Genomic DNA, 16,819 nt, shown 5'->3' with positions numbered 1-16,819 from the left:
GTCTGAGGCCAGGCTAGATTACTCGGTGAGAACCTGAGATGCAAAACTGAATGAAACCAAACCCCAAAGGCAAACAAAAAATTATGATTTACACTGAACTTTCCTCTTGTATGTGTAAAAATATCAGCGAAGGAAAGTAGTTTTGAAAAGTGAAAGAAAAAAGAATAGATGAGGATCAGGGGATATAATGGGAAGGTAATGAAAAAAAAACCAGACTGGGTTTTCTGGAAGGAGCACTCTATATATTTTATTTTCACCAGTTACAGTGTTTACATTCTCTGAAATCAATGTATGGTCTTTGAGAAATCACCACTGATCTCTGCAATATAATTTTATATCATATATTATTATCTTTAAAAAGAAATCTGTGAAACTATTTCTACATGTTATCAGACCAAAGCATAAATTTTGCTGATAATACCCAGTTTGGATTACCTCACAGATTTACATGTTTTATATTGCTTAAACTGCTAACCTGTCATACCTTGATGGAATTTCCATTAGAAAAAGGAGTAGATGGCATTCATGTAAACAGTACATTGTGAGATGCAAAGTAGGATAACTCATATCTGTCACCTCCAACATATACAACTTAAAAATCATGTTACATGTTTACTTATCTTACATTAAAGAAACTCATGAAGCCGTTACAAAAAGCAGCACTTTCTAAAAGGCCTCTGTGGCTAATGTTGCTGGAAATCATCATGGCAGCCACTGTCAATCTCCTAGATGTTTTGAGGTTAGAAGTTGATTCTGCCAAGGTAGACACCAAGTAATTCAACTTGTCCACATGACTGAACAGCCAAGACTCTCAGTCACTTCTTTCAAGTGGCCTTGGGTCAGGTTACTATACTGCCAAGTCAGTGAAGGCATCGGAGATCTCTGTGCTGACCTGTGTCGAAAGGTTTGCTTTTGTCACATTGAGATAAATGTCATACTGCTGGTCTAGGCCAAGGTAACAGTCACTCATGAGATATAGGGTGAAGATGTATCTGAAATATGAAAAACAGAAAGTACATGATACATGTGAGTGAGAGCATCTTTATGAAACACACCACTGTCTACAATAAATGGTAATAGAAGAAAAACCTCAGATAAAAATGTAAATTTTCAGGGATATTTTAAAAGTTGGTGATTAATAGTTTGAATATGTATTTAAACAAGAGAATTAACACAGGTGAAAGGTGATACCTATATAGAAGGTCATTAGTACATAGTCCAGTAAATGTAGATTTTTCAGGACAGAGAATCAGCACACTTCACTTTTTTGAAACTTGAGTGTATGATGCTGCTTACCTTCCAGGTATTTCAGGAGTAAAGAAAGAGAGCGAGGCATCATGATGAGTTCGAACAAATCCTACTCGTTTTGAAGCAATCATCTCTCTCTTATCCACCTCTCCTAATATCAAAAACCATCCTTCATCTTTTAGTTTGGGAAATCGAGGAGTAATTGCATAACTCTCATGTTTTCCCTGAAAACCAGAAGAAAGATAAAACATGAGTAATCCCTATATTTCCGGTCTGTCAGCTGTGTTTACAAGGCTATGCTGTTTCACTTGAATTCAAGCTCAATTACATCTAGCTGGATGTTTTAAAGTCCCTTCCTTTCTGGTTTTTTGTCTTTACTATGTCTTTAGTTCCCTTTCTTTAAGGCTCCCAGAGCATATAAAGGAGTCACTCTGTGACTATGACTATCAAAACATTTGGTTCATCTAGAACAGAAAGTTCTGAGTCACGACATACAGTTTACATGCCATTCTTAAAATAAACATTAACATTCCATAGACAGAAGAAAAATCTGAGGTACATTTTTACATTTAAATGTTACATAAATCCTCCAAAGTTGCATGCACAAAGAACTGATAGTTAGGGAAAAAAGTCAGCAAATGAACACGTTAGTCAAGACTAGACAATAAACCTCATAATAATGAACAAACAAAAGCAGACCCTTTGCTCTGTCCAAGAATAAAATCTACATAAAAAGGATATATTTTACTTTATTACTTACTTACTACTCAACCATCTATCCATCCATCTACTTATTTATTTCCGGGAGCTCTAGAGGCTGAGGAGTGTCTTGTGTGGTTTATTCTGGGGACTTAGGGGAAATGCCAAGAGACTATACTCTGAAATCCAGTCTGGAGATTTTCTAAGATTGAGAAGATTTTTTTTTTTTAAACTTTAAGCCTAACTGTTACAATGTTCTACAAAGTGGAAATACAGTCTGAGTTTTGGACTGGAGTGGAGTTGCATAGATAGGCTTGCCCTTTAGCTGTGCACTGACGGACCACAACATGTGAAGGATGGCAGAGGAACATGCCCTAAACTCGTTTCTATACTAGTGCAGGATTGAGACTGTTTGCACCTGCACCTAGCTGGTATTTTCCTACACAAAGACTGGCGATGGAGATTGGGTCTGTTTTCTTGAGCATGTGTGCTGAATGAGTGCTTAACTACAGCACCGAAACTGCAGTCACCAGTGGGAGAAATGACACTTCACCCATACTACAACATAGTCTACTTGAACACTGCAAATACTTCAACTGAAATAATACAATTTTAAAACAAACAAACAAACAAACAAAGAAACAAACATATCCCAACTAATGACCTAAGCTCAGATAGGTAAGTCCCAACAAAGAACAATAAACATGAAAAATCATGGCAATGGGCTTTCTATGAAAATGGTCAATTCCAAAATAAAAAATTCCAAATAAAAGTAAATTACATAAAATCCTTGACAAATTTTCAAATGAAGGACTAGAAGAAAACTTAATGCCATAAAATCTTTGATGTCATAGAAGACATTTTATGTCAGTGAATACATTAAAAACAATTCAAACAAAGCACTTGAATGAATTAAGGAAGTCAATATAGGGTATGACAAAGGCACTTAAGAGGCTGGAGAAAGGATGCAAGTGCGCATAGTGGTGTGTGCCTTTAATTTCAGAACTGGTAGGTGGAGATGAGAGGATTCCAAGGGCTGGCTGGTGAGCCAGCTTAGATAATCAGTAAGCCCCAGGGACAGTGAGAAACCCCATTAAAAAACAGTAAGGTGGAAAATAAGGTGGATGGCTCCAGAGGAACAACACCCATGGCCTCCACACAAGTGCACATACTCCCATTTCACCCATTTGTGTATGTACAAGCACATCATAATGAAATGATAAAAGGAGGAACTAAAAGTAGAGAAATATGCAAAGCAATTAGATTTTCTTGAAAATTAAAGCACAGTAAGTCAATTAAAATCAATGAAAGCTTTACCAATAGAATGGATTAAGTGTAAGACAGAATACCAAAGCTAGAAGACAAGATAGACAAATAAGAACATTCAGACAATGACGAAAATAAAATAATGAGAAAGTATAAACAGAATACACAAGATCTATGGGACACCATTAACAACTAAATATATGAATTTGAGACATAGGAGAAGCTAAAGGCATAGAAAATATATTTAATAAAAACAGCAGATTTCCCAAATTGAGGGAAAGAGATGGCTATGTAGATATATGAGGCATTTACAATGCCGAGCAGACAAACAAACAACTTTCCCGTGTCATATTATACTTTAAACATTAAATATGTAAAACATAGAAAAGAACCAAGTCACTTATAAAGGTAAACGCACCAGGAGAACAGTTGATTTGTCAACAGAAGTCTAAAAGCCATGAAATCATGTAACAACCTACTTTCAGTTTTGAAAGACAGTAACTGTCAATTCATATCACAATATCTAGCACCTTTTGGTCTAAAAGTAGAATGGAATAATTTCCATGCCAAACACAGTCTGAAGGAATTTGTGATAGGTAAGCCAGTATCACAAATATTTGAGGGAACCCTTTGACCCACAAGAAAACAATAAATCCTGCTAGAACAGCAGTTAAGCCATCAGGAGGAAGAACTAAACATTACAAAATCAATTAAATGACAGGCATTAACATACACCTTTATAGTTATTTGAATGAAAATGGGCCCCATAGGCTCACAGAGACTGGCACTAATAGGTATGGCCTTGCTATAGTAGGTGTGGCTTTGTTGGAGGAAGTGAATCATTATGGGGTGGGCTTTGAGGTCTCAAATGCTCAAGTCCATTCTAGTATGCCATTGTCACTTAATGCTGCCTGTGGATTCAAATGTAGAAGCCCCAGCCACCTACTTCTCAAGTACCAGGTCTGCCTGCATGTTGCCATTCTTCCTGTCATGATGACAGCGGACTAAAGTACTGAACCCATAAGCCAGCACCAACTACATATTTTCCTATATAAGACACTGAGAGGAAGACAAGATTTAAAACTAAGATCCAGGGGCTGGGGAGATAGCTTAGTGGGTAAGGAGTTTGCTGTGTGAGTGTGAAGACTGAAGTTTGAATCCTCAGGACCCACATAAGTGCCAGGTACCTGTGGCAGCCTGTCTATAATCTTGTACTTATGAAGTAGAGAAAAGGATCCTGCAGGTGCCTTACTAGATGAGCTGTATCAGCGAGTTCTGGGTCCACTGAGGGACTCTGAATCAATATATGGTTAGGAGTGAACGAAGAAGACACCAACATCAATCTCTAGCTTCCACATGTACCTGTACACAAGTGTATATGCACCTATGTGCGCACCACATACATTCAGCCCCCCCCAAAGTGTCATATATTTGCTGCCTTCAATAAACACATGTAATTATCAAAGACACACAACCTTAGGTTGGTGAAAGAGCAGGAAAAAGTATCTCAAGCATATGAAACGAGGAAGCTAGCAGGTGTAGCTAGTGCTGAAAAAACCTAGACTTCTAACTACAATTAGAAGGTCACTTTACAGTGGTGAAGGAGCAATCTACCAAGATGATATTTCAATGCTAAAGACACACACCTTAAACATTGATATATTGATATATGCAAGTTCTTAAACAATTCTGTGGGATACAAAGGAAAAACTGAACTTCAACAAAGTAACAGCAGATGACTTTAGTCAGATCTTCCAAATTAAAAAAAAAAGACACAAAAATCATAATTAAAGGACATCATAGAGCAAACAGACTTAACAGACATCTACAGAATTTTCTACCAAATGCTAGGAATGCTGCTTGCCTCAGAAGCCTTTGGAACTTTTTCTAAAAGAGATCATGTATTAAGACACAAAGAAAATATTAAGAAATAGAAGAAAATTGGAGTAATATCTTGCATTTTATGTGATCACAAAAAAAGTAAAACTAGAAATCAACATAAAAAAATTAAAGAACATACAAAAACTCATGGAGAATGAGCATCACATTCAGAAGATTCTGTCACTGAGAAAGGAGAGGAATTAAAAATTACTATAATTGGATGAAATGAAAGTACACCAAAGAAGAACCTGTGAGATATAATTCATGTGGTTCTAAGGAAGGACTTTATAGCTATAAATACCCACAATAAAAGTCAGAGAAATACTAAATAAATGATTCAGTAAGGCACCACAAGGTCTTAGAAAAACAAGAACAATCCAATCCCTCAAAGTAGATTAAAAAGAAATAACAATCAGGGCAGAAAATAATGAGATGAAAGTTGAAAAAAAATAAAGCATCAAAAAAAAAAAAAACCCAGAATCTATGAGAACATAAATAAACTTGAAAAATACTTAGACAAATCAAGCAAGAGGGAGAAAGAACCAAATTACTGCAAACAGAGGTGAAAGTGGATACTACAACAGACACTAGTAAAATTCAGAGAATCTTCAGGCATATCTAAAAGAAAAAAAACCCAATTCCAACAAACTAGAAATTAAGAAGAAATGGCTAATTTTCTTGACATATGTGATACCCAAATTAAGCAAGAGCATATAAATACTCTCCCAAGCAGAGAGCGGTAAGACTGCCAACTAAACAAAGGCAAGGCTCACGTGGATGTCCTGATGAGTGCTGCCAGACAGTAAGAACTAACAATGCTCTTCAAATGATTTCATAAAAGGAACAAGGGTTACACAGCAAGTTCCAGGCCTACCTGCCTAGGAATCAAATCTATAAGCTTGGCAATTTGTTACATATATAGCTTGCCACAATCCATGACTAGATATAAACATGATAACACTTGAAGTTTATTTTGGGATTGATTTCTACAAAAATCATCTACTGGTTTTGTAAGACAATGACTTTATGACATAAATATACTAATACCAAAAAGTTCTTCATTAGATTTTATTGACTTCCAGACAGTTTTTATTTTTAAAACAGTAACTAAAAATTAAATTTAATTCTCAGCACAACTAAATCTATTTCTAAGGTGAATATTAAGGCAATTTTACCATGATTTTTATTTAACATTAATACTATTCTCCATTTATGATTTTATATGTAAAAAGAGAGGGCAAAAGTTGCTTGTTGAAATCTTATTATTCACTTCACTTACTCCGGACACCAGCAAAGCCTTAGCCCACTAGGCTGAAAGGAAGACGTCTTCATTATTTCAATTATGGTGTCACTAAAAAACATTCTCCTCATTCTATGTGATCTTTTAAGACTTAAATGATTTTAATATCAGGCTACAGAAAAAAGTACAAGTAATATACAATAAAAAAACGACTGTACATTTTTCTCTGCATGAAACTGACAAAGCTTTCTTTAATGCATTAAAATGAAGGAGGTAGACAGATACGGTAACTGAGCCTCAAAAAAGCTTAGTGTGTTATTCAGGTGCAGAGAACTACCTAGGAAAGCTCAACCTCATTTGCATCTAGTGTATTGTAGATCCTGCACATCAAGATCCTCCAAGGCAGTGCTTCTCAGAGTTTAATGTCCTTAAAAATACTGGGTGCACTGAGGAGAGTATCAGATCCCTGAGATTCTGTTTTGGTTAGAATGGAGGGCATTCAAGGAATCTATACCTTAAAAGACATACCACTAAAGAAATCTATGAGTATAATGCAACAGGCAAGGTAAGGTGGAGGGAAATTCTGGACATGAAAACAGCACATGAGAACTGACTAATTTCAAAAGACCAACACTAGCTGCTAATGCCAGTTGAGAAAGCAGGATTCATGAATGACACGGACACATTAGTAATAGAAAAGATATGTGTGGTGGTGCATGCAAATACTTGGTGTGAAATATTTGAGGATAGAAAGCAAATGTTACACCTTGTGGAACCCAAAACGGACTCTCTGCAGGCTGACTTGAAGCACATACTGCTGATTAGCATGCAACTTGATCCACTTGTTGTCATCTCGCTTGTCTGCTGTCAGAGTTGAAATGGAGAGTTCTTTATGTCCTTCAACTGAGTCATCCCATGAGCCTTTAACACTTATGCCAACATTTATCACTGGCAAGCGAGATAAGAAATTCCATGCCTGAATAAAAAAGAAAAATAATAAAGGAATAATTAGTGGAAAACACAGTGAACAACTACGAAATGGTGTGCTTTTAGAACGTTGGTCTTTGACTTTGAGACTAAATCTGTGTTCATGCAGCTGTTGAAATGATACAGAGATACTTTATACTTTCCCCAGCTTTATGCTGCTACTGGGATACTGCTGGTGTGACCCATCTACCCGTTCATATTTCACTCTCTTTTATTATACTTGTAAACGTAGAAAATTCATGATTTCAAGTTTGCTTTAAAAAGAAAGACATTGCAATCTAAACTTAGCTTTTTATTGTACATGTCACTTGATTTGAGTAACTATTGGCTATAAAAAAAAGTAAACATGATTAAAAGTTTACTGTTACAGGTAGTGGTGGCATACACATTTAATCCCAGCACTCGGGAGGCAGAGGCAGGCAGATCTCTGTGAGTTTGAGGCCAGCTTGGTCTACAAGAGTTAGGAGAGCCAGGGCCACACAGAGAAACCCAGTCTGGAATCCTCGCCTCCCCTCCAAAAAGTTTATTGTTAATGATTTTGTTTTAGAGATGTGCTTATTCAGATATTATAAGTGACTTTTAATGTGGAGAACATTATGTGGGCCTATAAAGACAACCTGAAAATAAATTGACGTCAGTATCTTTCATTAAACAACTTAATGAAACATAGCACAATACAACTGTTTTTGTTCACATTCTAATTTTTTTCTGTAAATTTCTACAGTAAAATTCTGTAATAGCTATAATTCATAGGGAACCCTGTAATTCTGGGATTTAGTCTAGAAATTTTTTTCACATTGTTATTCTGACAGTACTAATTAAAACATCACCTATAAAGAGGGAAAATATGTAGCCCCTGTACCTCGTCTGGGCAGTACAGTAGAGCTGGCCCTGATGGTGTAGGTCTAGGAGAGCTGACATGAGGTCCTAAAAGCAGAACTGGCTTCACACCTTGCTTATCATTGCAAGGGGTGAAGTAGCCAGGACAATGCTGGAGAGCTCACCCTGGTAGTGAGGACAAGGGAGAAATGGGAGGGTGACCAACTCTGTAAGTACCCAGGTCCAGGTACAGGTTATGAGTTGGCGCCTCCCGCCCCCAATATCCACCACAATAACAATCTTCTGGAACATATGAAGGGGACAGTCTTGCAGATTCTCCAAGATACAGAAAAACAACAGGATATCCAAGAGGAGTCCCTGTGAAGGCCTAGCATCAATAGTGTAGCAGAAACCAGAGGCCTTGAACTAGACCCATGACGCTTTGCAATGAACACTTGTAAGTAAAGATATAGAAAAGGGGGTTTATTGCATGATCTACTGTGTCACACTACAGTGTCCATGATGAGATTGATAATTTTTTCCCTTTTTCTCTTAAATTTTATTTTATTTTGGGGGAGAGGTTGCTGGGGCAGGGGTGGGTATGTAGGGATGGGGGAAATGAATGGGATTGAGATGCATGATGTGAAAGACACAAAGAAAAAAAACTTAAAAAAGAATGGAAATATTTTGCCACTTTATACTTCTTCTTTAAGACACTTGCAAATAATCATTCAGTCAGTGCTCAACAATGTAGAATGAAAAAAATTGAAAGTTTATATTACTAGAAACCACAAGAAACTCAAGGAGTTAAGGTAATTATCATTTTTGTAAGATTTACAGGTATGTGGCAAACTTACTATCAATCTAGAATACTTCCTAATGTAGTTTTAAAAGCCCATGATCACTTTCACTTTGGTTTCTTTGGATTCCTTAATGTATACCACAGTTTTCTTTCTAGACTTTAATTGCTGTTCACTGTGGTTTTACTGCTGCTGAGTGTTTGTAATTGAGATGAAGTAGCTCGGATGAGTCAAACCACCCTCAGGAATAAAAAAAAAAAAAAAAAAAAAGGGAAGAAAAGTTAGTTCAATGAGAATTGAATCCTGTAACTTTTTCTTACCAATTTGAAATCATGCCTGGAACTAGATTTCGAAACAGCTATAGAACGGAGTTTAAGGACACATGCTGGCTGAGCCCTTGCCAGAACTAGTAGTTAGTGAGAAGAGAAACTGCCCTACTTAAGACTGACCAGCATGTAAAAATGGTGAAGGAGACATACAATTCAGTAGGGCATTTATTTAATGAGATGACATATGTGAAACAAACATTATTACTCTTTCTTTTTACTTGCACAATTAAATTAGTTACCAATAAAATGTCTTCTGCTTTTAGCAACTCCTTGAATTATGCTACAATTCTCTTAAAAGTATCTTGGCTTTTACAAGTATGAATCTTTAGGAAGAATTTAGTATAATTTTTCAGCCTATAATGTGTACACGTTTACTTACTATATGTGTGTGTATATATATGCATACATGTAAATATATACACAATATACACGTGCATGTGGATATATATACATACATGCATACATACACATACATATCATGAGCTATTTTTAAAAAAACTGCTAAGACATTTCAATACCAGCCAAACATATTTATCTGAGGATTAATCTTCATCTATTGAATCAGGCAAGATCACTGCCATGCATACAATTATTTAATTAGCAGCCAAATCCTCTGCCAGTCAGCAGCCGTTCCAGGCATACTGATGGGGTAGGAGATGCAAATCTCACAGTTGTACTGCTTTTTCTCATTACTACTGCAATTAGCACTTAAATTGATGCTTTAAACATACTAATTTCTGGAATAATTCAGGATTTGTATGTTACCTGGGATCGCCTCACTGCAGAGCCGACACCAGATTGCTCTGCAAATTGAAGCACTTTTGAGCCAAATAACCATCATCATATCAGACAGAGCCAATTTGCATTTGGTTTTAAAGAAACAGAATGGCAATTTATGCAAATAAATTAAGTAAGTTTACTTCTGAGTTTTCCCTTAACTAATTATAACAATGTTCTAATTTTTCATCACATCTAAAACTTGGCTTGAAATCAGTGTATGTTATGCGAGAAATCTGTTGTTGCTAACAGTAGTCTTGTTTGAATTCAGAGATGTTTTTATTCACAATTTTCATGGTAATTTTGTTAGAAAGATAGGCATTTATTATGAATATTTAAATAATGATTTGTGTCAATTTGGGGTTCAACAGAAACTGAACAGTCAATCAGATACTTATGCCTGTTACACTTTTACCAAGTATTGCTTAAAGTAAGTTTCACTTGGAAAAGAAACATGGTATAGAAAAAGTTTCTTCAAGATGGGCAGTGGTGGCGCACGCCTTTAATCCCAGTACTTGAGAGGCAGAGGCAGGCGGATCTCTGTGAGTTCGAGACCAGCCTGGTCTACAAGAGCTAGTTCCAGGACAGGCTCCAAAACCACAGAGAAACCCTGTCTTGAAAAATCAAAAAAAAAAAAAAAAAGTTTCTTCAATAACTGAAGTTGCAGAATTGTGAAGAAATGCTGAATACCTACTTTAAAATTTCAGGATAAAATGCTAACAACTTAAAATCTAAAAAGTCAAATATTTCTGGCATCATTCATTCATGATATTTCTTTTCCCAAAGACTGTTTGGATAGACAACTTATTCTGCCTTTCACAACAGCAATTTAACTGTATATACAAGTCATATGGTTCACAAAAGGTCAGTATTTGAAAGACTATTTTATAATCTAGGAAGAGAAAAATGATTAATGTAAGACATAAGATATAAACCAGTAACTGAAGGGATTGTATATATGCCCAGGCACACCTTCTACCTCCAAATGAAATTCAAAGTTTTTGCTCTCGGTAATTAAACCATTATGTTTCCATAAGAGAAGAAAACTTTATATGTCCAGTAAAAAATACTGTAATTTAAAAAATACAATATGATGGAGGTGGGTCATCTTTCTATATGTTGTTTCATTGGTTAAGTAATAAAGAAACTGCCTTGGCCCCTTTAATAGGACAGAAAATTAGGTAGGCGGAGTAGACAGAACAGAATGCTGGGAGAAAGAAGCTGAGTCAGGAGTCGCCATGATTCTCTCACTCCAGACAGACGCAGGTTAAGATCTTTCCTGGTAAGCCAGCTCGTGGTACTACACAGAATATTAGAAATGGGTTAGATCAATATGTAAGAGCTAGCCAATAAGAGGCTGGAGCTAATGGGCCAGGCAATGATTAAAAGAATAGTTTCCATGTAATTATTTCGGGGCATAAGCTAGCCATGTGGGCGGCTGGATGCCGGGGACGCAGCCCTGCCGCTTTTATTACAACAACAATAGTCCCAAATTTAAACTAAGGTGTTTCAGGTAACATTCACTGGCCTTGTGAAGCATAACAGCACACATAATGCAAGGTGTGTTTTACTACGTGTTAGAATCAATCAAGGCTGCAGTGAGGTTGTGACATGAAACATGGATGATAAATGTTTGGAACACATCAGAGGCATGATATGTTTGATTCTGAATTAACTTTCGGTCATTATGTCAAAAACCCTTCACTGTTACCAATTTTTCATGATTCCATTACCACATGGGTTGGTGCCTCACAGCTGAGAAACTGTGTTCTAAGTTAAGGAAACTCTTGACCTGGGGGAGAGATGGATATACCTGCTTTGTTTTGGCTGACTGTAATTCGTTCTCCACCATGGAACTGAATATATGGTCTTTCCCTTCACAGGCATGGATCAGCTCAGGAAGGCATTCGATGGATGTTGGCCTAGCATGTGGGCCCTTTACGGGTGGTTTCCATTTCCTATGAAACAATATACACCAATAAAATAATTTCTTCACAGCCAAATGATGACAGTGGTTTTAACAGTTTTTTAAAAATAGATGTACATTTTGTATGCCACTATGCTAACTTTTAAATAACAGTATTCTCTAAGTCATCTCTACTACTATATGAAATATGTAAAGTGTAATCTATACATTCAATACTTAGGTTTCACAGATAGTGGGTGTCTACAGGAACACAGGCCATTAGATTTTTAAGCTAAGAAAAAAATACAACTGGAATCATACTCATACTCTTAAGGTTTTTCTAGAAAACTAGAGAGGATTTCCTAGGCCCCTGCTAGTTCTTACTTCTTATAATAGACCCCCCGGTCCCTTAATATTCCTTCTTTACTGCTGCAATCCAGCTTTTGTACCATTTACAGCTAAAGGATCTGGAGACAGCTACAGACACATATGGGTGTCTGCCTCCTCTTAACACTTCCTACTAGCATGTCTTGCTCTAAGCACAATTGTATTATTTTTCAGGGATATCCCACGGTAGACTCAAACATCTTGAGAGTGCCACAGAGCCTAATATATTTGAATTAAATAAGAGCATCTCCTGGAGGTACTCCGTATATGCCTAAGGCATTTTATTTATTTATTTGTTTTGTTCGTATGAGTCCTAGGGTCTCTGTTACCTAGGCTAACCTTCAACTTGATGTGTGGCTGACAATAGCCTTGAACACCTGATCTTCTTGCCTCCAATTCCTATGTTCTGTATACTAACAGGACTGGTTTACATAGTGCTGGGAATTGAACCAAGGCTTTCCTGCTTGCTAGACAAGTACTCTATCAACTGAGCTACATCCCCAACCCATGCCTGAGGGTTTTGTTGTTATTTCTATCTATAGGCTCTAATGATTGTAACACCTTTCCTGGCTGATAAAATTATAAAAGTAACATGATGGCAAGCTTCAAGCAAACTTTGTTTCATGACTGTAAAACAAGGTTTTGGTTGAAAAGTGTCTCTCAAATATGAAGCACTGGTGTGAAAGAAATATTTCATTTAAATACTACCAACCTCCATGTATTATGTAATTTTCCCTCTGGCTAAAACCTTTATAACTATTGTACGAGGCCTAAGGCTAAATAATTTGATGCTAACATAGCTCTTCCAGTGTATCAAATAACAGAAGTATAATTTTCATTTGAAAACAATTCAGATTCCTTAATTCTCTTGTATTACAGAAGAAAATGGCAATTTATTTTATGCTTGATCACAAAGTACACTATCAATGTCTTCTTAAATGGAGGCTGATATTGCAAGGGAATAAATTCAATTAAAGTATACGTATGACCAACCAATGCTGCAAATGGGAAAGGGTTTAGATAAGAAGAGGTTAAACTTGCTGCTCATCTTGGGGCTAGTAACCTCATTCCAAAAGAGGCTATTATAACACAACCCAGACTTTTCTCCCCCTGGAAGACAGTTATTTTAAACCTGAAAGAATCAATGTCCTAGGCAAAACCTGGGACTGTAGTATCTCTGTGAGTGTGAAGAGGAGCACTGCTTTTGTGGCTGCGTGGGTCACAGCTACTGGGCTCAAGCACGGCATGTATAAACCACTGGGCGGGATCTCAGCCCGACCCCATTAAAAAGTTTTTTTTTTTTTTAAATTAAAATAATTACATTGACAAAACAATTACCTGAAAAGGTGAAGATGGTGCTGTTCTATGTTTGGTATTGTAAGAAGAGAAGAATCCTTTAGCCACCGACCTTGTATCACCATTTGAACCAGGTGGGTGATATTTAGGACAGTCACCAGCCAGCCCTGGCTTGCAGCCACATCCAACATGGCCTGGATAAGGAAAATCATGTTAGCCTTAACAACAACGACAACAAAAAGCAGGAAAGTCAAGCATTATATCTTAAAACTACTATGTATCAGAACAGAAACTAAAAACTGAGCTATAGTTAAGTTGGGGAACAAACTGAACTTCCCACAGAAGGATTAAATATAAATATACACTTTTGAGGACAGAAAAAAAAGTTAGATATTAGTGTCTCTAGAAATAAGAAAAACATTTTTTTGAGAAATTGATAATTCACAGCATCAAGAGCATTTAAAATGTAAATTTTATGGTCTTTCAAATGTAAAACCAGTAACTGTAGGGAAAAAACGGTTTTTTTTTTTTTTTGTCAAAAAAATATTTTTCTGAAAGAGCAGACTAAGGATATAGGCCAGTTCTTAATGACAATAGAGCACACTGCATTGGCAACTGCCTGTGGTCCATGGTCAGTGACGGAAGCAATCTGTATTAGACTTTACATCCAATCTAATGTTTTATGGACAAACAAAAGGCTGCATTTGCTTAAGGCAAAACTAAACAGTGAAATCTTATATAAACAGAGGAGAAGTTTACATAGGCAAAGTGATTTCAATTAAATGAGATTCTGCAGAATGCTGACTGAAAGACATGTAAGTTAATATGATACTGGGCAGTTATACAGTTTTGGGACTGTGCTAGCTTTTTTTGAGATGTACCTAGCAATCTATTACAATGATATTTTACAGTAAATATCTCATTGATGTTAAGGTATTATAATGTTGTATTTAAGCTATGTTAGTAGTATGGCTTATTATCATTCTGTGGTATCAGTGCGAATATATTCTCATAAGCTTTAAATTTCCAACTCTGTGTTCTATGATTTACAAAAAGTAAAAATCATAAAAATATGTCAAATAAAATCTATGCTCTTTTATGTACAATATAGGAAAATGGACCAGGGTTCATGGATATAATGATTAGTGTGACAGAACACTCACACTGGTCATTAGCACCTGTTGGGCTGTTAGCTATACACCAAAAGCCTGGACATAGATATATTTACATGTGTGGATATATAAGTATGTATATATCCACACATAGCTCTGAGAAACACTGTGTGTATACTTTTTCAACAAAGCAGAATTTCATTAAGATGTACAAGACAAATGAGTTATAATGAATGCTATGTAGAAAATAATGTGGTTCAGAAATCACAATGCTCGAGACCATCTTAGAGAACAGAAAAGAGAAATGAGTAACTGTACTAATGCAATATGATGATGCACTTAGAAGTTGTAATGAGGACTAACAAAAACAATTTTACTTTTGATTTTGTATTGTAATGTGACTGGAAATAAATTCCAGACCAAAAGCTCACATCTACATTTGGATGGACTAACCATATGGTTTTAACTTTGAAGTTTTCATTATGAAGTTGAAAGATTTCATAAAATTTATGAGCGTTCTCCGCAAGTTTTCACTGTATGATCCAGATGTGAAAATACAAAAAGAAAATCATGCAAAGTAAGTGCTTACGTCAAGTGAAAGTCCTATCATGAATTGAAACATCTTTAATTTACAGAAAAGAAAGGGATGATAAGGTATTGCAACAGTACAAATGTGCAGAACTAAATGCTGCTACACATCTCTCTGCCAACCACTGCCTAGAGTTGCTGTCCTCTCTGCCCCACTGTTTAGTTCCCACCTTCACTGCCTCAGAAGTTTTCATTTATTCCCATTCTAACTCAATTCTCTTAAGAGAATGAATTTCTAAAGAGGTAAAACTAAACAGCCCATTCCCCTACTTAAGTATTTTCAATGACATTACACTGTGTAGTGAACAAAAACAGACATGTCTTTTCATAGCAGCCAAAACCCTATGATTACTGTCTCTCTTTTCCCTCTGATCACCTTGGCCAATATACTCTCAGTGGAGTAATAAAAATGGCTGGTATTTTCCAGATTTACACTAGCAGTTAATTTTTTAAATGAATATCACTCATTTAACCTTATACACTTCAGAATTTCCCTTTTATACTTTGAAGCCTTCCTGATTCCTCCAGACAGATATAGGCCAGTTTGTCTCCTTTGCCTCTACTTACCACAATTTTCTATTTATATATTATCCTGTAAACTAAAGCCTTATTGTCATGATAATTTATAAATATTCTTTATAATTCTAACCCCAACACAGCATATTCAGTAAATATTTTGTGGTGGTCTAAATGAAAATGGCCCCCAAAGATTCATAGGAAGTGGCATTATTTATTGGAGGTGTGGCCTTGTTGGAGTAGGTGTGGTCTTGTTTTGAGGGCTTTGAGGTTTCAGAAGCTCAAGCCAGGCCCAGTGTCACTCTTTCTTCCTGCTGCCTGCAGATCCAGATGTAGATGTCTCAGCTGCTCTCCAGTACCATGTCTGTCTTTGTGCTGCCATGCTTCTTGCCATGCTGAAAATGGACTAAACCTCTGAACTGTAAGTCAGGCCCAATTAAATGTTTTCCTTTATAAGAGTTACTGTGGTCAACAGTGTCTATTTACAGCAATAAAATACTAAGACATATTTCTTTTATTAAAGTATACATAAAAATCTAACTATAATATTATAATATGACTAAATGACTAAATCATTGAGATCTACTAAAAGCAGTATAAAAGAAAAACACACAAACTTTGATGTCAGACAGATTTGCATCCTAATTTTATTCCATTTGGTAAGTACATCTAAACTTGAGAAAGTCACTTTACACTACTGGATCCTGAAGAGGTTCTTTGGAAGCAAAGAGAAAATATACAACATGAGTCTCCCAGCAGTTGTTTGCTGCACATGAGATGGTAACAAACCGAGACCTAGTTAAACATCATAAAACAATATTTTTTCCTCTTTCCTAGCAGAGATTTTTTTTTTAATCTTTTTCATGTCCATTTCTACACAGTGAGGGAGGAGTAGAGGAGAGGAGCATCCATGGTCAGGAGCAGATGTATGGGTTGGGTATCAGGAGAGGTTAGGGACAAGGAAAAGG

General features: G+C 36.3%; 1 protein-coding gene across 2 annotated transcripts in view; it reads right to left on the bottom strand.

Annotated features, from left to right (window-relative positions):
* Positions 1 to 236: 236 nt before the first annotated feature.
* Ascc3 (activating signal cointegrator 1 complex subunit 3) overlaps positions 237 to 16,819 on the bottom strand; it is a 307,593-nt gene continuing 291,010 nt past the window's right edge. For both annotated transcript variants that reach the window (XM_057759249.1, XM_057759259.1), the window contains exons 38-42: positions 13,678 to 13,829; positions 11,860 to 12,004; positions 7,101 to 7,310; positions 1,297 to 1,472; positions 237 to 992 (exon numbers count right to left, since the gene is read on the bottom strand). In XM_057759249.1, coding sequence (XP_057615232.1) covers positions 848 to 992; positions 1,297 to 1,472; positions 7,101 to 7,310; positions 11,860 to 12,004; positions 13,678 to 13,829 — 828 coding nt within the window. In that variant the 3' untranslated portion in view covers positions 237 to 847. The remainder of the gene's footprint in view (positions 993 to 1,296; positions 1,473 to 7,100; positions 7,311 to 11,859; positions 12,005 to 13,677; positions 13,830 to 16,819) is intronic.

The sequence above is a fragment of the Chionomys nivalis genome, chromosome 2, assembly GCF_950005125.1.
Source record: "Chionomys nivalis chromosome 2, mChiNiv1.1, whole genome shotgun sequence".
NCBI lineage: Eukaryota > Metazoa > Chordata > Mammalia > Rodentia > Cricetidae > Chionomys > Chionomys nivalis.
This window is presented reverse-complemented; position numbering and strand designations above follow the sequence as displayed.